Raw genomic sequence first — 21,343 nt, 5'->3', positions numbered from 1 at the left:
GCCTGACTGGCCTGTTTGCTGCAGCTCCTTCTTCCATGTCTTTGTCTTAGCGGTCCCAGGAGATTGAAATGGTCTCCCTCTTTACTCAGTGGTCTCATGGAATCCCTAGCTTCCATCAAGCCTCACAGTTCCAGTATAAACTCCTACACAATCCTGTCTTGACATTCAGGTTGCTAATACCTTCCACCTGAAATTATTTCATGTTTATTTTGTCAATATCATATTTTTAATTATCTATTTTCTTTTTCCTACTTATCCCCTACATCCACACTCACATTCAGTTGAATATAAGTTTCTCAAGGTCAAGGACTATTTCATATGTGTGTGTGTATGTGTGTGTGTGTGTGTGTGTCCAGCAGAGTACTTGGCATATAGTAGGTGTTTAAAAATGTTTGTTAAGTCTAATGAATGGGACAGACTTATGGAATTATCTCCTAAAATCTAGATAAAACAACTTTCTTTTCCTACATCTTCGGTCTCCATTCCTCATGTAAAGAAAAGGGGGTGGGGCAGAAAACCTTAGTGATAGCAGCAAAGGAGTCTAGTTCTGCCATACACCAAAGCTTGTGTCCTTGAGCAGACTACCAGGCATGAAAACTATGTTTCAGCTAAGTGTGACCATCGGGCATTCTGCAGCTCTCATCTGAAGGCTTAGCTGATCCTGCCAGAAATGTCAGGCCAGTGTGACAATGGAACATATGTGAGAGTCTGGAGGGTGAAGTCAATGGCTTCCACCTGGCAGGATACATCTAGCCAGTGAGTCCGAGCGGCCCCACACTCCTGATCCCAGAAGCTTTCAGAGGAGGCTCTGTTTAGCAGTGTGGGAGACAGAGCACTTATAAATAAAGGGCCCCACCCCACCTGCCAGGGACATGGGCAGGGGTGGAGTTTGGCACACCTCAGGAGTCATTCAGCCAGAGAGGCACCCTGGGGGCCCAGCTTCCACCAGGAACTACAACCAGAGAGGGAGTTACAGAGACCTGAGGATAAGAACCAATCTCTGGCTTCTGATTCCTCCTGGGCAATACACAGATCCACTCTGGCCAAATTGGGGCAAGCTTAGGGGAGAGAATGTGAAGGAAGAGGGCCTGCAGCTGGCCACATCGAGCCAGCGCAAAGGCGCCGGAGGAACCCATAACGTCCTAGAGAGAGCCCTGGGCTCGGAGTCAGTAACAACTGGGCTCATATCAGGCTTCCCACCCTTACTAGCTGTGTGGCCCCAGGCAAATCACTTCACCGATCTGGACTCAGTTTCCTAATCTATAAAATGAGGGGGTTAGACTCAATGACCTCTAAGTGCCCTTCTAGCTCCAAAGTCACGATGCTGTGACCTTTCTGGGACCCAGTTTCCTAATGCATGGGCTGGATTCAGTGCCTTCCAAGGCTCCTTCTCCCTCCACATCTATAATCCTAAGCCTCTTACTGCCTCCATGCACCTCAGTTTTCTCATCTGTGAAATGAGAGGATTGGACTCAATGGCCTCTAAGGGTCCTTTTGGCTGTAATTTATGGATCATTACAAGGTAATGGTTTGTGAGGGGAAGGGGGGAGATAACAAGCACTCATTAAACAGCTGCTGTGTGCCAGGCCATGCACACACCATCCCATTTATCTTCAAAACAACCCTGCAAGGTAGGCGGTATTGTTATGCCCATTTTACTGTTGAGAAAACAGAGGCACGCAAAGGTTAAGTGACATAAGTAGCAGTACCTGAGGCTGTCTTTGAACTCAGGCTTTCCTGACTCCAGGCCCAGCCCTCTGAAGGTGCTAAATGCATGCCAAGAACAGGAAAACAGCTTATACGTATGACTAGTCAGGAGGCGGCCCTGCCTCCCAGCCCACAATCAGTGAGGGAGAGAGCCAGAGTGTGCAGCTGGGCCTCCCGGCCACCAGCCCAGCCCTCTTTCAACTCCCCCTGGATCTGTGTTATGATGCCCATTTATATCTCAGAGGGAGGTGCATCCTTCTGACTCCATGAGCCCGGTGGAGAAATTCTGGGTTTCTGGTATAAAATGAAAGAGCTGCAGCAGACAGTCTTAGCAACCTTCCTGGTCTAAATCCATGATGCCATCACCTCTCCAGGCCTCCTCAGTAAAATTAGGGGGTTGAAATAAGTGATTTCTGAGGTTCCTTCTGGCTCTGGATCTGGGATCCTGTGACCTCTAGAGAAGAAAGAAACTGCATGGGTGGAGAGCCACATGTGGCACTTGAGGTCCTCAAGTGCGGCCCTTTGAGTACAGCCGCTTGGATTCCCCCAATACATTGGCACCCCTGTGCACCTTGCAATCTTGCGGTATTGCCCAGACAGCTGGACTGGTAAATGCTTCATGATGGGTTCTCTAAGAAAACAAAAAGTACTGCAAAACACACTTTTAAGTCTGATCTGCATTGTTAACATTTTCTCCATTACCTTCTTAAGTCTGGACATTCAACAGAAAAAATAAATCAAGCCCTGATTTGTAGCATTTGCTGAATGCCAAGTTGTAAATATTCACACTGAAAGTATACCAAGCAGCCCTCATGAACCAGTCTGAGCTAGCTCCAGGATACCTCTGACAGAGGTTAAATGACTTACCAAGGGTCACACAGCTAGTATCCTTTACAGGCAGAATTTAAACTCAGATCTTTATGGTTCCAACGCCAGCTTCTATCCACTAAAACCTCACTGTAGAAAATAGGCGCATAACATATGTCTGATATTCCAGTTAGTCAATTGTCCTTTCTAAATGTCCACATATGATGATCACCAAATGGCTCACATGGCTAGTTTGTCAAATTCTTAGCAGGATGTAGACACTTGAATATCTATAAAATGACTAAATGCAGATTTGTTAGAAAGGGATTTATTCATGGCCCCCTTCTGAGGGAGTTCATGGTCCGTGCTTGGGTCTTACCAATCAAAAACCACTGTTCCAAGCCCCCGGTCAGTGAATCTCTACCAGATCTGGACACAATATTTTGAAGCAAAAAAAAAAAAATTAATGAAATAGAGCAAGGTAAAAGCTAAGGATTCTATCAGGTTCTAAATATTCCCCAATTAATTCCCAAGCCTTGACACCAGCAAGGGAGGAGCAATCAGATCAGAGGGCATACTGTGAATGAGTCACATCTGTAGGGGGAGGGGGGGAGGGGGCTTCTGCTGGCTTCATTCTCTCTCCACCTCCTCCAGCGGCACCCCTAGATAAGCAGTCCCAGGACACCAGGACCAGGGCGCTGTCAGACACTTCAGCAGCGACACCTCACTCATATCAGAGACTATCTTTCTCCTAGTGGTCACTCCTTCCTCTTCCCTGCTCTCTCCTGCCAAGCGACCAGAACCTGCCTGCCTAGGCACAAGGTCCCCCACTAGCCACATGTCCCTAAATGTTCTCTTCAGCCAACCAGAAAGCTGCCATCAAAGGCAGAGGCACTCTCCCTGCCCTATCACCTTCTAATCAAACTGTCAGGGGGGAAGAGGAGAATTCACCCTCGAGTTTCTAAAGTGTTGTATTTCACAGCACCCCCAGGACTGAAGTAACAATTGCGGCAGCTAGTACTTAGGGTTACTGAAGTGCCTGGCTCTCTCATTTGATCTCCACAATTCTGGGAGGTAGGGGCTATTGGTATCCCCTTTTTACATTTGAGGAAACTGAGGCTAAGTGGCTAGCCTAGACTCCCACACTAAGTCACACACTACCAAGGGGCTGAGACCAGCTCTGAACTCATCTTCCTGATTTCACGCCCATTCTGTCCACTGAACCTCTCAAGTGGCTGCCTCTCAAAGTAGAACTGAGATTAGTAGTGCTATTTTACTAATGAAGGAGGCCATAGACAAGTGGCAGAACCCTGAACTCGGATCATCTGACTCATGTTGTTTATAAAAGTTAATGCAATGTTGAGTGGATAAATGGAAATGAGAGTCCTGGTCACTGGCCTCCTTATAAATGGGGAGAACACAGCTGATGGAAGCCTGAGCCCACGTGGAGAAAAGAGACGCCTGCAAATCCCTGAGGACTCTGAGGTGCAGAGGGGGTAGGGGAGGGTGACTTAGCAGGCCCGACCCTAGGAGAGTTGGGATTTGTGTCTGGGGCTGCCTAATGCAGAGATAGAGCTTAGCAGTGCATGGATGGATGGGATCCGAAGTCTGGCTCAGCCCTGTGGAGGAGACAAGCCAGGCTGGACAAGCACCACCAGTGGCCAGCTAGGGGAAGGGCAAATGGGCTCCAGACTGCCTAGGCTGGCCAGGCTCTCCTCCACTCCCCAAGAAGGATTTTGGACAGAAATCATATGTATTTGGCATCCATCAAATAATCAAGTTGAGGAGTATGATTTTAAGGCATTCAGAAAGGAAGTTGTTATTCTGATTGCTCTCAAGGACTAGGGGGTTCTTCAGCTTACACTCCAGCTTGGTCCCTCCCCTCCAAAGGCTGATCTATCCCAAGAGGGTGTGCAGCAGCTTGGGTGCAAACAGCGACCTCCAAAAACAGGAGCTTCGGAAGGGCCACGCTGTTGACTAGGAAGCCCCCTTCACTGGACTCGGAGTCCGTCTGTCTTCTCTCACAGGAGTGATCAGACAGCCTGGGTTTGGGCCTTTCTTAATGTAGATTATCTAAGTGTCACTGAATGTATGAGCAGGAGAAATCTGGCTGTAAGAGAGCTCCGAAGGTTGTGCCTTATTCTATCAAGTCAAATGCGTTTTTTGTAATCCTTAAATAATAAGTGCTATGGGATTTCATATTCTCAATTATCTTTCAGTTACTTGTAAGACAGTAGAGATGCAGCCCATTGTCGCTTGTGAAAGCCTCCTTGTTCCTTACTACTAATGCCTTCTATGAAGATGCCCTCCATTCATGTGTCAACGCCCTCATAGAAATTTTCTAGAGATGGCAGGGTACGTGTAAAAGCTGTTCTAAGTAACATCCTCTTGGCCACCCTCCTTTAATATCAATAAAGGTCTTGTTTTTCCCACATCTTCAGGGATGACACCCTTCATGTACCCTCTACTTCAGCCCCTTGATGCCTTGCCATGGTATCTCCTCCATCCAGATCTGGCTCCCTTTTCCCTGTTTTGTTCTCTAGAGTGCATTTCTGCTTCCTCTGTAAGCACCTCAAAGACTGAGAAAGAGAAAGGTCCACTCACCAGTTCCTGTCTCTTTTTATTCATCTGTCGCCCTGCCATTTTCCATGAATGCTTTTGCTATGACTTTGCTTAGTCTTGGTCAAGGTTTCTTTAAACTGGTTTCACCTTCCACAGCTTTCTGAGATGCATCTGCTTGCCAGATTTTACAGATGAGTTTACATTCTAACCCCACACCATCTTTAATAGCCATCTCTCTCTCCCCAGCTGTCAGTAAGCCAGACATTTACTGACTCAGATACATTCTGAGTTCTCTGCACCTCCTTGTTGCAAAGAACTTTCATTGGGTAGATTTTTAGATGAAGTCAGGGTTAAATCATTTTAGTTTTATATTTTTCTCACTCATTAAAAAAAAAAACAAGTTATGATCTCACCTTGGATTAGTTAATGCTCATTCTGAACACATAGGGATGATTTGAGGACAACGTCCACATCAATGGCAAGTCTTTTCCTGTCTATTAAAATATTTTCAATTTCCTTTTTATTATGTTAATCGGGTCCTGTCATGTTCACCACACACCCACTCTTTTCTTAAACTAGTTGGGAAACTAAAGGAATTACTCTCCCTTTGCCATTCACCTATAGACTTAATAAGGAACCATTACCTGCTGCTCTCTGTCAATGGACCTTCCCTGGCCCCATTTAAGCAATTTCCCACTATATTATTCCTTCCCACAAAATTCATGAATTCATGTATATCAGTATTATTTCAGTTCTTTTACTTTCCATTCCCACAATTCCTTACATTCCCCTTGTATCTGTAGCCTATAAGGTTTTCCCCCTCCCTGATGATCCCTCTTTGTCCTTTCCTCTTACACTAAATATCAATACCTCTTCTTTTAACAGTAATCTGGAAACATCTGAGAAATCATGTAGCCTTTTCATTGTACTTGGTTGCTTTCCTTGAGTTCCTGTTGTTTCAGTCATTTGCATGCTGAATAATCTGCTTGTCTCTGCTTTATTCCCCCTCGGGAATGGTTCACATTTCTCTCTTGTTTGGACAATTCATATTCTTTGCATTGATAATTGGGCTCAGCTTTGCAGGATATAATAGCTCCAGATGCAAATTCCTTGGCTCTTACCAAAAGAAAAAAGATTTCTGTCCAGGGGTTTCTTGTAAATGTGATATTATTTGGGTTATTTGAATTACCTTTCCTTTATATTCTAGGGCCTTTACTCTTGCAAACTTTGTTGTATGTTATTGAAATTGAGATGAAACCATGACACGAGCTGGAGTTTGAAGGCAGGAATTTGCTGGCAATCATTTGTGGATATTCCAAAATATTATTTTGCTATTGCTACTCAGCAGTTTTGGACAGATGGCTGGGGGGTTTTTGTATCATTTCCTTCATTATGGTATAGATTTTCCCCCTATGTTTTTCTGAGAGATCTATGATGCTCAAGCGATCTCTGTGCATGGTATCTTAAAAGGAGTTTCTACGGGTCCCACAAAATTCATGTATGTACATACACACACACACAATATTTTAAAACAATGTACCTTTTCTTTCTCCCTTTGTAAAATTTCCCTCCACTTCAGTGTTTCTCTGTTCCTCATCTGTTATCCTGTCTTCCAACTTCTTCTTTGGAAAAATTCTCCCATGAATATTCCATTAAATAGAAGACTGTTTGACTCCCGTGGGCAATGAGTGGAAGGTTTGAAGAGATGTCTCAGGAAAGAAAAAATATCAAATAATGAAAGGGAAAAAACTCCCAGAGATGCAAAGAAAAGTTTCCTGAGGACGTGCTGCTTCTAGAGCTAATAGCCTCCCACTGGATGGCCGGCTACCTGTTAGGTTTGTAGCAGCCGGGATTCTTCTTCTAAGATGCGTTAGACCAAACCCAGGACTTTGCAACCCCGTGCTAAGTGTCCTAACGACTATGCCACTTGCATCCTCTATGGGAGATTTAGGTCAGAGAGGAACATAGACAAGAAATGCACAGTATGAGAAGGTGTGCATGGGTTACCACATGAGCACGAATGGCCGCCCATGTCAATGAGGTCTCAGGCCCATAAAAAAGCATATGGCCACTGGATGAATGATGTGCACACTGGAAAAGCAATGTTTGATTTAATGTTTTTCTATGAATGGATTACTGGGACTAAAGAAAGGGAGGTTTACACTCTGGCCAGAGGGGAGCAGGGAACACTCCCCTGGCCCACCCCTCCCTCCAGGAAGCCTGAACCAGACAAACGGAGAGCGAGCAAAATGCCAAACCAAGCAAGGGCTTTAGCCTCTCCCCTTCCAGACAGCTGAGGGTGCAGAGCAAGGCTAAGGATTCAGGGGTGACCTGTGACGTTCTCTGAATTCTCTTGGTCCAGGCTCCTCTTCTGGTGTTTGTTCCCCCAAAAGGCCAGTCACTGCCCCCCCAGGACCAGCTGAGAGCTGCTGCAGACATCACCAAGCATGCCACTTTCCCAAAGAGGCATTTACTAAGAAGATATGAGGAGAATAGAAGCACAAACACATCCCAGCCCGGGAGGCCTGTCGTCTCTCTTACCACGGCACTCAGTGATAAAAGGGCAGCTGCAAACAGTCCTTCCCAGAGCTCTGCTCCAGGAGCAGCACAGCCAGGGAATGAGTCCTGGTCCTGCTTTCAGGACACAGCATCATGACCGGGGTTGAGCCGGTCCCTCCTCAGGGCTAGCTCCTCCCTCGGTTCAGCACTGGACCTTGGATGGTCCTTCTGAAGGTCACAGCCTGGTCTGTCATCTCCGATGCTTATGTGCCTAGGAGAAGAAAAGGGGGGGGTGGGGGTCAGTAGATAGAGGCCAGGCCTGGAGTCAAGAGGGCCTGAGCTCACACCTGGCCTCGGACATTTACCAGCTGTGTGACCCTGAGCAAGTCACTTAACCCTGGTTGTCTCAGTCTCCTTGTCCATAAAATTAACCAGAGAAGGAAATGGCAAACCACTCCAGGACATTTGCCAAGAAAATCCCAACTGGGGTCACAAAGAGTGGGACATGACTAAGAATTGAACAATAACAAGAAAAAAAGTCACACAACCATAGCAGAAGAAACAGCAGCACCATGCACTCAAAGTCACAGAGGCCTGGGTGGGGAGGCAAGGCCTGTGGGACCCCCTCCACCCACATGGAACCTCGCAGTGATCTAGCCTAGCTTATAACCAGGCAAAAAAGCTGGAGCTTCTCCATCAAAACCTATTACATTCACTTGCATTTCCAGTTCAGTAACTACTTTCATTCACCATGAAACAAGATGACAAGAAAATCATAGAATGCATGTGTGTGCTTTAAACTGAGGGCAGGGCCCATCCATCACACATCCTCTCATACTTCTAGAGACAGTCTCCCTAAACTCCCCATTGGAGCTGACAGCAGACATGTTACAAGGAATGAGCCCTCCACTGGCTAGTCTGCTGCCCCCCTTCAGCTATAGCAGTAAACACACACACACACACACACACATGTATTTAGACACCTATATGGATATATAGATAAATATAAAAATAATAAATACAAAGTGGTTTGATAGCAAAGGCACTAGCAAGTGGAGGAAATCACACAAAGCTTCACAGAGAAGCCTGGGAAGACCGGCATGAACTGATACAGAATGAGGTCTGCAAAGCCAAGAGAACAATTCATACAATAACAATATCCTAAAGACAATCAACTTTAAAGGCTTAGGAACTCTGAACAACCCAATGACTGACCCCGATTCTAGAGGACTCATGAGGAAGCATGTTCCTTACCTTCTGGGAGAGAGGCAATAAAGTCAGCGGATGCATCGGAATGTTTTTTCAACATGGCCGAAGCAAGAATCAGTATCGCTTGTCCATATACGTTTGTAACAGGAGTTTTATTGTTCTTGCTTTCTCAAAAATAAAATAAAATTTAATTAAAAAAAGAAACGCTTCCCATGGCAGCTGGGGCTAGAGATAAACCTTGAAAGAAGAATGGAATTCTGCTCTATGAGTTGGAGGTAAGGAGTCAGGAGGGACTGCTAGAGCATGGAGATGGGAGATGAGGTATCATGGGTGAGGAACAGAGAGAAGACCCTTTAGGTAGGCTTGCACAGTGTGGGAGGGAGGGAAAATTCTCAATGAGGGTAGAAAGATTGGTTGGGGAAAGCCCGTCCCTGCAATGGTGGCCATGGGGATGGAGAGGGGGAAATGGAGGTCAGAAATGTTGCTACTGTGGATTCTATGTCAATAAGATTACATAAAAGAAATGAGAAGAGTTCATTCTGATACATTTCCATATTATCCTGATCCCTGGGATGGTATCAGGACACTCAAGTGGAAATATGGGATAGGCTTTTGAACCTGTGATGCCAGAATGCACATGAGTGGGGGTGAAAATCAACCCCTGCTAGCTGAAGTCACAGGAGTGGAGGTTTCCAATGGGTTTGTGATAGCAGAGGGCCCAGGACTGAACTAAACCTAGGAAGGTTGGTTAGAGCATAGAACGGCTCTAAATGTTAAACAAAGGAGCATGTGTTTGGTCCTAGAGGTCACTGGATGTTGTTGAACAAGACAGAACCGTGCTTTAGAAAAATCACTTCAGTGACTGCATGGGTTATGATTTAGAGAGAGAGACCAAATAGGAGGTTGTCGCATTAGTTAAGACAAAAAAGGAAGGAAGGGGACCGTCATCTGAAGGGCAGGGTCAAATGAAATTTGTGCTTTTAAAGGTAGAGACACCCAAGCATGGTTTAAGGCAGAAGAGAAGAAAACATCATTGTATAGCCCAAGAGAAAAATTCTGGCTGTTTGAAGTTTTCGGTTTGAGTTCTGGAAAATTGGAACGCAAACAAAGGATGGTGCCTGTGGAGTTTTCCTGAACCATCTGTACTTTCCTCTTCTTCACTCTTTGTTTGAAGGGAAACTTTGGTTGGTGGGGGGAGGGAGACAGAAATACATCTGGAAAAGTGAGAGACGTAAAAATAGCAGATGTCAACAAATGTTTATTTTAATAAAAAAGCAAAATAAATATTTGTTCGCTATTATAGAAATAATACATGGAACAAAAATTAAAGGAATAAAACTATCGCATAGGTATATGAAAATATTTATTTTTAAATAAAGCACATACAAAGCCTTCAGTCATGACCTGGTTAGGGGAGGAATGCTGGGTAAACCAGTATTAGGAAGGGAGAATGGCATTTTGGACCTGACAGACTGTTTTCTTTTGGGCTGCTATCTTTATGTACCTGGGTACATCCTTGTTGGCAGGGACCTGGAAAACAACACCTGTCAATGTACATCCTTGATGAATGTTTGTCTATATTTAGTGAAGTTTTTTTTTTTAATTATCTACCTCGTTGTTTCAATCTCCCGTGATCTTGAGGGTCTAATGCACTCCAGATCTGCTGATGCATTCCTCCAGGTACGGTACAGACTTTTAGAGCTGGTCTCCATCTACAACAATTCTTCCTGTTGTCCAAGGCAGGGCCCTCAACATCCCTTCAACCTTGATTGAGGTTTCTCAGGGGAGTAACTAGCATGGATACGTCATCACAGGTGCAAGAACACTAAGCCAGTGACTATGCAACTTTTGTCTTTGATGCCCTAGGACCCACACCGCTGACTTGGTTATAGTTGTTGCTTAAGAAATGCTTGTTGCTAAATTGTCAAGAGATTTTCCATTCCATTGACTCTCAGCCACCCAATACTCTGGGTTCTTCCTGCTGGGGCCAAAATAGAAGGAGAAATGTAATTCTTCTTCCCCGTGGAAGCCATTCAAATATCTGGAGAGCTATCTCTCATGCCTTGAAGTTTTTCCTACTGAAGCATGAGCAGATGGCCACTAGGTTCTCTTACCAAACCACCCAATGTTTTGCCCTTCACAAATCTTATGACTGTCTTTCATGGACTTCACTTAATCTGTGCAGTAGGCAAAAGGGCAGAATTTCGTATAGGTGCGATACCTGGAAAAGGGACGGCTTCAGGAGATGAGGGGAAAAATACAGATTGGCTGCAACTCAGAGAGGAAATGAGGCCAAGTTCCTGGATGAATGCCCGTTCGCTACAAGGAAAGAGGGGCGAGGGATTTACTAGTTTGCTTTGGCCACATGCTCTGGAACACTGCAGTTTCTATCCAAGCTCCCTTCTCCATCACACCCACTTCCTTTCTTGACGTGGACCAAGGGCATGTGGTCAAGGTCTGACAGACTCTGGCCCACCACCCCAAGAAAAATTAATATGGCAGCAACCCAGAAAAGTGGAAAAACAACATGGCTGATGAAGATGGGCCTTCCTTATAAACTGGAGAGAGACGGGCAAGTCCAGGGACCAGAGCACAAGGTCTCCAAGGGTCCTGGGGGATGTGGCCAGGTTTTGGCAGCAGGTGCACATCTGTGGCATGTTTACACGAGGAAAGGGAGGAGCTGTCTGGAACCCAAGCCACACATTTCCCGCCTTGTTGATGCCTAGTACCGCAATCATTTGCACAGCTGAGGCTGAGCACCCAGGGGAGGCCTTTTAGAAAACACACCAGTCCAGAAAAACATGGCATGGGAAAAGTTTGTGGGGAAGAAGGGCTGATGCCAAGTCGACCACCAAGGAGAAATGCATGAAGAGAGAGACAGTGCCTGTACACACTCAGTTCCTGCCCGCCACCCAAAATAAATAGCCCTGGAGAAAAGAAAGCCTGATTTAAATGCGTCTTTCCACTCTTAGGACCTTCCTACTCCACCGAGGGACTAACATTTCAGGGAGAAAACAACTAATAAACTTATAAGGAGGAGGAAAGCCAGGCCGCACTGTGGGTAGAGGGCTAGACTGGGAGTTGGGAAGATCTGAGTTCAAATCCTGTCTCAGGATAGCTTAGCTGAAACTTAACCTTTTCTCTGCCTCAGTTTCCCTATCTGTAAAATTGGGATAACTACAGCACCTACCTAACAAGGTTACTGTGAGGATCAAATGAGCTAAAATGTGCAAAGAGCTTTGCAAATTATAAAGTAATATATTAATAATTGCTGTTACTAGCAAGGGAAATAGGGACTTTAATACAAACCATGTCAACTAGGTCATGGAGAGGATGGAGCAATGGCCATGGAGTCAGGAAGACTCAAATTCAAATCCAGTCCCAAATACTTACAGGTTGTGTGACCCTGGGCAAGTCACTTACATCTGTCTGCCTCAGTTTCCTCAACTGCAAAGTGGGGATAATGGGCAGAAGAGAACCCTGAGGGGAAGGTGATGAGTGCAGAAACCGTGATTGGACTTTGACCTGAAGAAGGCAGAATTAATAGCAGGAACCAGAGTACCAGACTTGCAATCAGGAAGAACCCAGGTTCAAATCTTGCTTCTGACTCAGCATCTATGTGACCACGGCCAAGCCATCGTGCTGTTCTCAAACTCAGCGTCCTCCTTTGTGGGATGGAGACAATAACATCTCTCTTGGGGACCTCACAGGTTTGTTCTGAGGCTACAATTAGATTATATAGGTACCTGTTTTGCAAACTGTGAAGTATGATCGAAAGTCAATTCTTACTCTTCCAAAGTCAGCTTCCCCATCTGTGAGTTTTTCATTGCCTTAGTTTCTCCCGTCTTACCAAGAGACTCTTCTCCTCAGTCACGATTCCTTCCTGCCAGACTGAGTTCCACATGTGAAGAGAAGTAAGGAGATGCCTGGCCACTTGTACGTGTCCCTGGTGGGGACAGTGGTCAGCAGCTGTCCTGCTGGAGCCGGGCCCTGAGCTCACCCACAAGTCTGAACAAAGACCAGTGTGGTGTCTGTCCCCCCACAGCCTGCTCCCACCCCCATATCTCCGGATCTGCCCTTAATCTGTCTGCTGCCCACGAGTCCCTAAGATAGACAGTAAACACAGCCAGGCAAACAGACCGCAAAGTTTTTGGGCTGTTTTTCTTTTTTTTCCAGCTGGGTTCATCTTTCCAACTCACTATAAGCTCCAAAATGCTCCCTTTTCACTGATCATTCATAGGTTCATCTTTTTAGGGCTCTCCTTGAAGGGCCCAATGAGCTTTGTCTGATTCAGTATCAAGGACAGGGTGAGCTGGGTGGGTGGCATCCAAGCCTGGACCCGAAAAGCTAGAGCTGCATGTATCATTTCAAACTTCCCCCAAAAGGTCATTAATAGGTTTGAAAACAGCTTTGCAAAGGCCTTACTAAAGACTCTATTAAGCACAATCAGCTGGTGTCCATCAGTTGAGGAATGATTAAGTGAACTAGGGCATATGGATTAATGGAAAACTCTTATGCCAAAGTATGAGGAATTTAGAGAAAGATGGAAACACTTGTGAACTGATACAAAGTGAAGTCAGGAGAACCAGGATAATCATTAAAAGAATGTATATGAAAACTAAAAATATGAATCTGTCAATGATCATTTATTAAGCATCTACTGTGTGCAGGACACTGGGCTAAGCACCGGGGATATAAAAAGCAAAAGACAATCCCTGACCTCAAGGAGCTTACAATCTAATGGAGGAGACAAGCAAACAAATGTGAACAAAGAGCTATCTACAGGGTCAATAGGAAAGAATTAATAGAGGGAAGGCCCTAGAATTAGAGGGGCTGGGAAAGGCTTTCAGGAAATGATGGGATTTTAGTTGAGACTTAAAGAAAACCAGGGGAAACCATGGGCAGAGTTGAGGAGAGAAAGCAGCCTGTGTAAGTGGATGGAAGAGGAGGAGCAAAAAAGATGGGGGGACTGGGTTATGAAGTGTTCTGAATGCCAGAGTGTATGTGCATGTGTATGTGTGCATACATGTTCGCGCGCGTGTATGTGTGAACACATGTGCGTGTGTTTGTGTGTACACGTATGTGCGTGTGTGCACACATGTGCGTTGTGTGTGCGCGCATGTGCATGTGTGTGTGATGGTCGGACCTTCATTTTAGGAAAATCATTTCGGGTGGCTGAATGGAGAATGGATTGGAGTGGAAGGACTTGAGGCAGCCACACCCACGCTCAGGCTATTGCTATAGGCCAGGTGATAAGGGTCTGCGTGGGGATGGTCAATGCCAGAGGAGAGAAGGGGCCACATTTGGGAGATCCTGAAGAGGTGAAGTGGATAGGCTTTAGCAACAGCTTGGGGGTTGCTATTTGGTAACAATTTGGGGGTGAGAGACAGCAAGGAATTCTAGATGCCTCCTAGGTTGTGAGCCCAAGGGCCTGGGAGGATGGTGGTGCCCTCAGTAGTAATATGCAAGGCATGGGGTAGAGTTTAGGGGGAAAGATGATAAGCTTGGTTTGGGACATGTTGAGTTTAAGATGTCTACTGGACATCCAGTTGAAGGTAGTGGAGAGGCAAGTTTGGAGGTCAGCAGAGAGGTTGGGGCATGAGTAACCTTAATGATCAGCTTCGGCCTGGAGACCAGAAGAAATTTATTTCTTTCCTTTCAGTAGAGAAGTTGGGAGACTACATGTGTGGAATATTGAATAACTGGTCAGATCTGCTCATTGTGTGGGTTGGCTTTGCTTAACTGTCTTTCTTAATTCAAAAAGAGGACTCATGGACCGTTGGTGTGGAAGATTCGGTCCGGAAATGATCATATGAAATAAATCAATAAAATCAAATCGAAAATGAAATAAAATACAGCTATTAATTAGTGACTTCTACGTTTGCTAATAGTACTTTTAAATATCTGCCTAGCACAGTACCTGGCTCTTAAGAGATATTTAATCATCGCATGCTGACGTTAATTTATAAATTTACCATATATCAATATATTGGTGTAAATATTACTAAATTGGATGATCATACATTATACACAAATACACTTGTAAGTACCGGCATGATCTCATCCATTCTCACAACAATGTATGATGTAAGTGCTAGAGTCACTATGGTCATTTCCATTTTGTAAATGAAAACACTGAGAGTCTCAGAGATTGTGTGACCTTTCCATGCTCACAGAACTCAGCTAGAGTGTGTCAGAGGCATAGCGGCCTCTGACCCAGGGCTCTCTCGTTGCTGCCTGATGGTGCCTTTTACTTGGAAGGAGACCAGCCCCTTTAGTACAGATCAGTTTGTAGAATTAATATAGGTATAGGTCACATGGAGAGGCTGGTGAAGGTGGCAAAAATGGATGAAGGAGCCTATGGGTCATCCCTAGGGCAGCTAGGTGGTGCAGTGGATAGAATGTTGGACCCTGAGTCAGGAAGACCTGAGTTCAAATCCAGATTCAGACACTTACTAGCTGTGTGACCCTGGGCAAGTCACTTCACCCTGTCTGACTCAGTTTCCTCATCTGTAAAATGAGCTGGAGAAGGAAACATCAAACCCTTCCAGCATCTCTGCCAAGAAAACCCCCAATGGGGTCACAAAGAGTCAGACACAACAGAAAGTGACTGAACAACAACTAAAGGGTCATCCCTGAGTGCCCATGAAGTGGTGCTAGACTTTCATTCCATTTATCAGAGGAAACATCTGAAGGCAGTGTGCCTAAGGGATACCAGCAATGGACGTGGAGTCAGAAGGCCAGGCTTCAAAGCTGGGCCCTGGCGCTGACTTCCTGTGTGATTTGGGACAAGCCCTGGACTTCTCTGGCCCTGTACACCGAGCATGGGACTAGAAGCCCCTCTTTTCTAGCTCTGACTCATCAGTGTGATGCGGGCCCACGAGAGCCTTTGTGTGGAGGTGGCCAGGGGAGTTCCTCTCCCCTCCCCCCTCCTGGGTCTTGATTGTCACCCTTCCTCTCGCTGCCCGGCTCTTCCCTGCCCTGCTAAACTCAGCTGCCCGGCATTCTATCCTCTCCTGGGTCATCGTGTCAGCTCTCCGAGCTAACAAACTCATCTCTGCTCACGGGAGAAGGCGCTTTCAAACAAAGACTGGACACAGCGTCTCTGACTGAATAGGCCATCAGCAATTGGATTCCAGCCTTTTCTGTTTCAGGGTAAACAACATATCTGAAACCAGAGAAATAACAGAGAATGGGACACTGTGGGCTAAAAACAAACAAATAAATAATGATACACCTTAAAAAAGTAAAAAAATAACTCCTTTCAAAGCAACCAACCAACAAATAAGAAATGGGATGGCACGAGATGGATCGTTTCATATTTACTTAGATTCAAATGTTGAAAAAAATTAAAAAATAGATTTTAATGTTGGTCACTTCTAAGGGGGGAAATCTACTGAGGGTACAATTATAACTTTTAGAGTGGTAAGTTCTATGGAGGTGCATTATTTAAAGATGGCCCCAGAAAATGGAAACTTTCTCCAATATGTTCTTTTTCCAGAGTCAGAGAGTTGAACACCACATCTTTTAATTTAAATCACTTTGTGTTTCTGAAATGAACTGGAATCTGATGCTTTTGGAATGCTGTAAGAAGGTCTTAGTCTCAGATTAGGTCCATTTAGTTAAAAAAAAATTCTGACTGGGAACCTCTTGTGGGCAAAGCCCTGGGTCATCTTGCTATGATACATATAGAGGCAAAAGGAGATTCAGCCCCCTGCCCTCCAGGGGCTTACAGTGTACTTGCAGTGGCTGATTATATGTGTTCCCATCAAGATTTCAGCTATCTCATCAGAGTGAAGCTTTGCTTAGAAGACAATGGAGTAGGGGAACTGAGATCTGCCCTGCTGATCTCCCTCCCTTCATACACTTCTAACTAGAATCAGGGATAAAGACTGTGTCACAACAGCACTGTGAGTCAATAAGGGCTCTCCTTTCCACTGCAGGACTGGCCTCTACCCCTCTCACAGGAGTCCCCCCAGAGCAGACCCCCACGTTCAGGGGCCTTGGGTGGAGCCCCTAACCGCCAGTTGTAGATTCCTGGAGACACACCTCTTCTGTCATTTTGTCCTTGGCGGCTCCTGCTTGGCACACAGTAGGCACTCTCTAAGTCCAGGGTGGATGTTGACCATCATAAACCATGAGTCCAGAGACACAAAGGGGGCCATGGAATCCTTCTCTGGTCTCCTCTTTCAACAGGCTGGAGGAGGGGCTCAAGAGAGGCAGTCTATATTTAGCTGCTTGATGTCAGCTGGATGTCAGTCTCTTGAGAGAGGCTCAGTCCTCACTTCATGTTGGTGTGAGGTACCATGCAGACCCAGATACAAGGATAGAAGCTGCCTGGGTCCGGCTCCCCATCCATATCCCTCCACCCACTGGCCAGGCTTCTACTCTGCTGCAAAACAAGGTGGGACAGCCTGGTGAGTAGAATGCTTCTCCAACCCTTGGTTCTGGTCTTCCAGAGAGACAGTCACCCCCTGGTGACTCAGAAACGGGCATTCTCCTGTCTTTTCATGGCAGGTGGCTGTCACCCAGGTGTAAAGGCCAGCACCAAAGTGGCCTCTGCTTCACTGGCACCCCACTCCTCCTTGAGGTATCGCCCTAGAATCTATGCATGGTGCTGCCATGCTAGGAGAGAAATGACAAAGGGACAGGCAGAATACAATGAATCGCTGGTTCCAAAGAAAGGAAGAAACAAGGGGAGGGTGGGAAAAGGAGGCAGTTTCTGGAATGCTTCCCAGTGCTCCCTGCTCCGGAGGACCCTTTGCCCCATGAGCCATTGTCCATCGGTGCCCGTCGTCAGACAGGGACACAGATGGAGGGCCGCTCCTAATGTCTCTGAGACCTCCAGCCCCACCCCCACCCCCATAGCCACGAGCACCTTCCCTCTGAGATGACCTCTGTCATCTCCCTCCACCATCTGCATGGAGCACGAACGATTGTTTGCATGGGTCGCCTCCATTAGAATGAGCGCTTGTTTGGGCAGCTGGCTTGTTCCCACCTTACTTCATACCCCTAGGACTTAGCACAGTGCCTGGCACTGTGGAGTGGCACTCAGCAAATGCTTACTGATGCTCAGAGATGGTGGCTGAGGAAAGATGCCATAGATTGACCCTCTCACCCGGGCTCAATCTTGCCTTGTGTGCATTTCTTTCTCTTTCAGCAGGGAAGCCGCGTGGAATATTAACACCCAGCACCTTGGAAAGCAGAGAAAGCAAGTGTCAGCAATCATGAAGGAAATTCGTGGAAACGGTAGAAAGCCAGTCCTGGGGGGAAGGGGGGGGCACCTAACCTTGTTCCGATCCTTCCTAACACGCCTGCCTCTGTTTCCCTCCTCTCGTGTGTCTGGTCCTGCTGTCATAAATAACCCCGGTGCTGGAGACAGGGGGTGTGAGAGCCCATGGCCAAGGCCCTCCGCCTTTTGTACTTGTCCTTTTTCATGGGAAAGTTATTTCCAGATGAACAACTGTTCCAAAGGCATGAAGCCATGGGACAGCTGGGGGACACTCTGCTCCGCTGTTCCGAGTTTAATCTGAAGTTCTCTTAACTGCATTGGTTGGGGTGAGGTCCTAGAGAGCTTTGTCACCCTCCGCCACCCAAAGAGGCCCGTCTCGGGGAGTGTGTTTGGTCTCTTCTCTTTCGGTCATCCAGGCATCTTTGGGCTTCTTCAGTTTCCCATTTCTCACATTTCACCCTCCCTACCCTTCATTCCCTAATCAATTCTTGCCTTCCTAACTGATGCAGTGAGACATTTTGGGAAGGAAGCTTTATTCTCTGTGTGGGAAAATGGGGAAAGATTCATCACATCACTATGGAATGGTGGACAGGGCTTTGGAGTTTAGCTAGAGTTAGCTAGACCTGTCTTGAAATCCCACCTCAAATACCAGTAGTACATTGGGCAAATCACTTAACTACTCTGGGTGCCAGCTTTGACATCTGTGAAATGGGACGTTGGGCTAGCGGACATTGAAGGTCTATGCCAGCTCTGTTATATGTGACTCAAACCAATTAACCCTTTTAGAAAAATCCTGTGGTTTTGCTGTTTCACCTTTTTTCTCTTTAAACTCTTCCTCCCTCAAACTACCTCCCCTCCTCTCAACAATACAAGTTAAGTCTGTGAGCTTGTCACTGCTGAGAGGCTCAGGGCGGGTGCAAAGGTGGCTGGGTCAGGCACACATTTGGGGAGCAGAGAGCAGGACTGGGCATTTCCAGTATTCCCCTAATGATTTTCAGGAAACCTAAGGAGCGTCATTCTCCCTATGTGAGCATTTACACATCTCTAGGAAAACACAAAGATGCACTGTTTAATGAATCCATGTTTTTACACTTCGCTCTCCATAAAGCAAGCTGAATAATGCAAGCAGACATTTCTTGGATGTGACAATGTGGGGCACTGGAGGGAGTGCTGGACACGGAATCAGGAAGGCTGGGTCTGAATCCTGCCTTCTGCATTTAGTAGCTGGGTTACCTTGGGCAAAACCCTTAACCTTGCCTCGCCTCGGTTTCCTCTTCTGTAAAACGCAGCCTCTCTTCGCCTCAGATGTAAAGGGGGTTTAATAATACCTTCAGCCTCTATCTCACTAGGTTGTCTGCAAAATTCAATTGACATAATGCAGGCAAAGTGCTTTGGAATCTTTAGGCCGTTATGGAAATGTCAGCTGTTATTCTGAGGACATAGGTTACAGTTTTACGTGAAAAGTCTGATTTTGAAGAATTTACTTTTACTTTGTAGAGGGGGAATCTGATGAGTCTGTCCAGGAGGAGGTTCCTTCTCAGGATCCTCCAGGCAGACCCAGGTTTACTAAAGGGTTTGGACAGAGGGAGGCTGAATTGGGAACCAAGGCCAGAGTCGAGTCTGTAGGACCCCACAGTACAGATATTATTCTTGCTCTCTCTTCCCGTCCTTCCTAGGACACAGAGGTCACCTGGGGCTTGTTCCCTTGGTCGATCATGGCCCGGAGGCCAACCCACAGACTCCAGAGTCCAGACTGAGTTTGGTCCTTGTCTAAGCCTCTGGCCATTCCAATTTGATTTCCACTTGGCCAGACACACAGGTATTGAAATCACAAATCCCTCCTGGTCTAAACAAATCTATCAACAATTGTAGGTCCTTCCCAGTCTTGGACATAAAGGACCAAAGCACAGGCTAGGGTCACACGGCTGTTCTGGGTCTGGAGACAGATCTAGGAATGGAAGAAAGCTTCCTCCATTGCCAAGGTCCAGACGATTTCTGAATTGTGGCCATCGGAAGCCAGACCCAGTGTGAACAGCTCCAGGAGGAGGCTGTTCGGCCTGGTGGGTCCTGGCCATTTAAAGCCCACTCTGGAGGGCCTGGTGGGACAGTTGCCAGCTGCCCTCGGCAGTCACATGGGTGCCTTTGCTGGAGTGTTAACTATTCCAGATAACACGGGACAATCAGAAACATGTCCTGCGCTCAGGGCAGATAAAATAGCTTTCCTTTAGGATTTCCTCTTCCAACCTCGGTGAATTGTGCTTGGGGAAAGGGCATGGCAGAGGGGCTAAAGGGCTTTGTGAGGACTGCTGAGTGTGGAAGCAGAGGACCTGGGCTTGTGGGGCCAGCCTCTCCCTGCCCCGCCCCCTTCTTTATATTGTCTGACTGGATCAGAGGGTCAAACGGGCCAGGAGGAAATGTGATTGGGGAATACTTAGCAAAACAGATAAAAATTCAATAGAACACGGATATCATTTCTATGAGGTTTCCTAAGTCCATGTGCGCCCCCCATCCCCGGCCCCTTGAAGGGATCATGTCTTGTTCTCTTTCTATTTGAGATTTACCTGGTGACCTATAAGTCCCCTTTTGACATGGGAGCCCATGAGGCCATGTATCTATTCCCAAGAAAATGGATGTCCTCTGGTGGCCCCGGGGCCTCCTCCTCCTCAGAGTTGAGGCCGGGCTCATCCAGAATCCTGGGCTGGGGTGGCGTGCCTCCATATCCTCTCTGGAGGGTTTCTGGAAGTGCTGAGCAGCGAGGACTTGGATCACTTAGTGCCAGTCAGGATCAGCATTTTGATCTGAATTCCCTGGGCAAACACCTGGCCTTGGAGAATGGTCCCGACACAGATGTGGGGCTCTCTGCCTCCCTCCTTCAATCACAGAAGCACTTAGCAAGCCGATGGATCTTTAATAATGCAACCCAGATTCTCCTGCCTCCGGTCACTGTCATTAATGTTGCTAAACATTTCCAACAACAGTCGCACATGCAGCTAGGAAAAGAAATCGACACAGACGCATGAAACCCATAAAGGGGCCATCGCATCTGGGGGTCGGAAGGGACCTTACGGGTCAGAGGGTGAGGCATCGTAGCCTTAGAGCCAGAAAGAACCTCAAGGGTCACGGAGTCCAATCCTCCCATTGTACAGATGAGGAAGCTGGGATCAGAGAAGTGAGTCACTGAAGGTCCTGCACAAGCACTCAGTGTCATTGGTGGAATCTGAAGCCAGATCTGCCGTGCCCACAGCCTGTGCTCTAGACAATAAACAGATAAATAAATGAGGAGAAAGAGACACAGAGAGAGACAGAGAGAGACAGAGAGAGAGAGAG

General features: G+C 46.5%; 1 protein-coding gene across 5 annotated transcripts in view; it reads left to right on the top strand.

Annotated features, from left to right (window-relative positions):
• Positions 1–16,932: 16,932 nt before the first annotated feature.
• Positions 16,933–21,343, top strand: part of MYOZ2 (myozenin 2) — a 45,954-nt gene continuing 41,543 nt past the window's right edge. The window contains exons 1-2 of one of the 5 annotated variants that reach the window (XM_069104896.1): positions 16,933–17,201; positions 17,948–18,033. In XM_069104896.1, the coding sequence (XP_068960997.1) occupies positions 16,948–17,201; positions 17,948–18,033 (340 nt within the window). In that variant the 5' untranslated portion in view covers positions 16,933–16,947. Of the gene's footprint in view, positions 17,202–17,944; positions 18,034–21,343 lie in introns of all 5 variants that reach the window. The other 4 variants (XM_069104895.1, XM_069104897.1, XM_069104898.1 and 1 more) reach the window with 4 other exon arrangements.

The sequence above is a fragment of the Petaurus breviceps genome, unplaced genomic scaffold, assembly GCF_028583685.1.
Source record: "Petaurus breviceps papuanus isolate PSGF00001 unplaced genomic scaffold, PetGlider_PUasm1.0 689, whole genome shotgun sequence".
Taxonomy (NCBI): Eukaryota; Metazoa; Chordata; class Mammalia; order Diprotodontia; family Petauridae; genus Petaurus; species Petaurus breviceps.
Note: the sequence above shows the minus strand (reverse complement) of the source record. Positions and strands in the feature narration are given on the sequence as shown.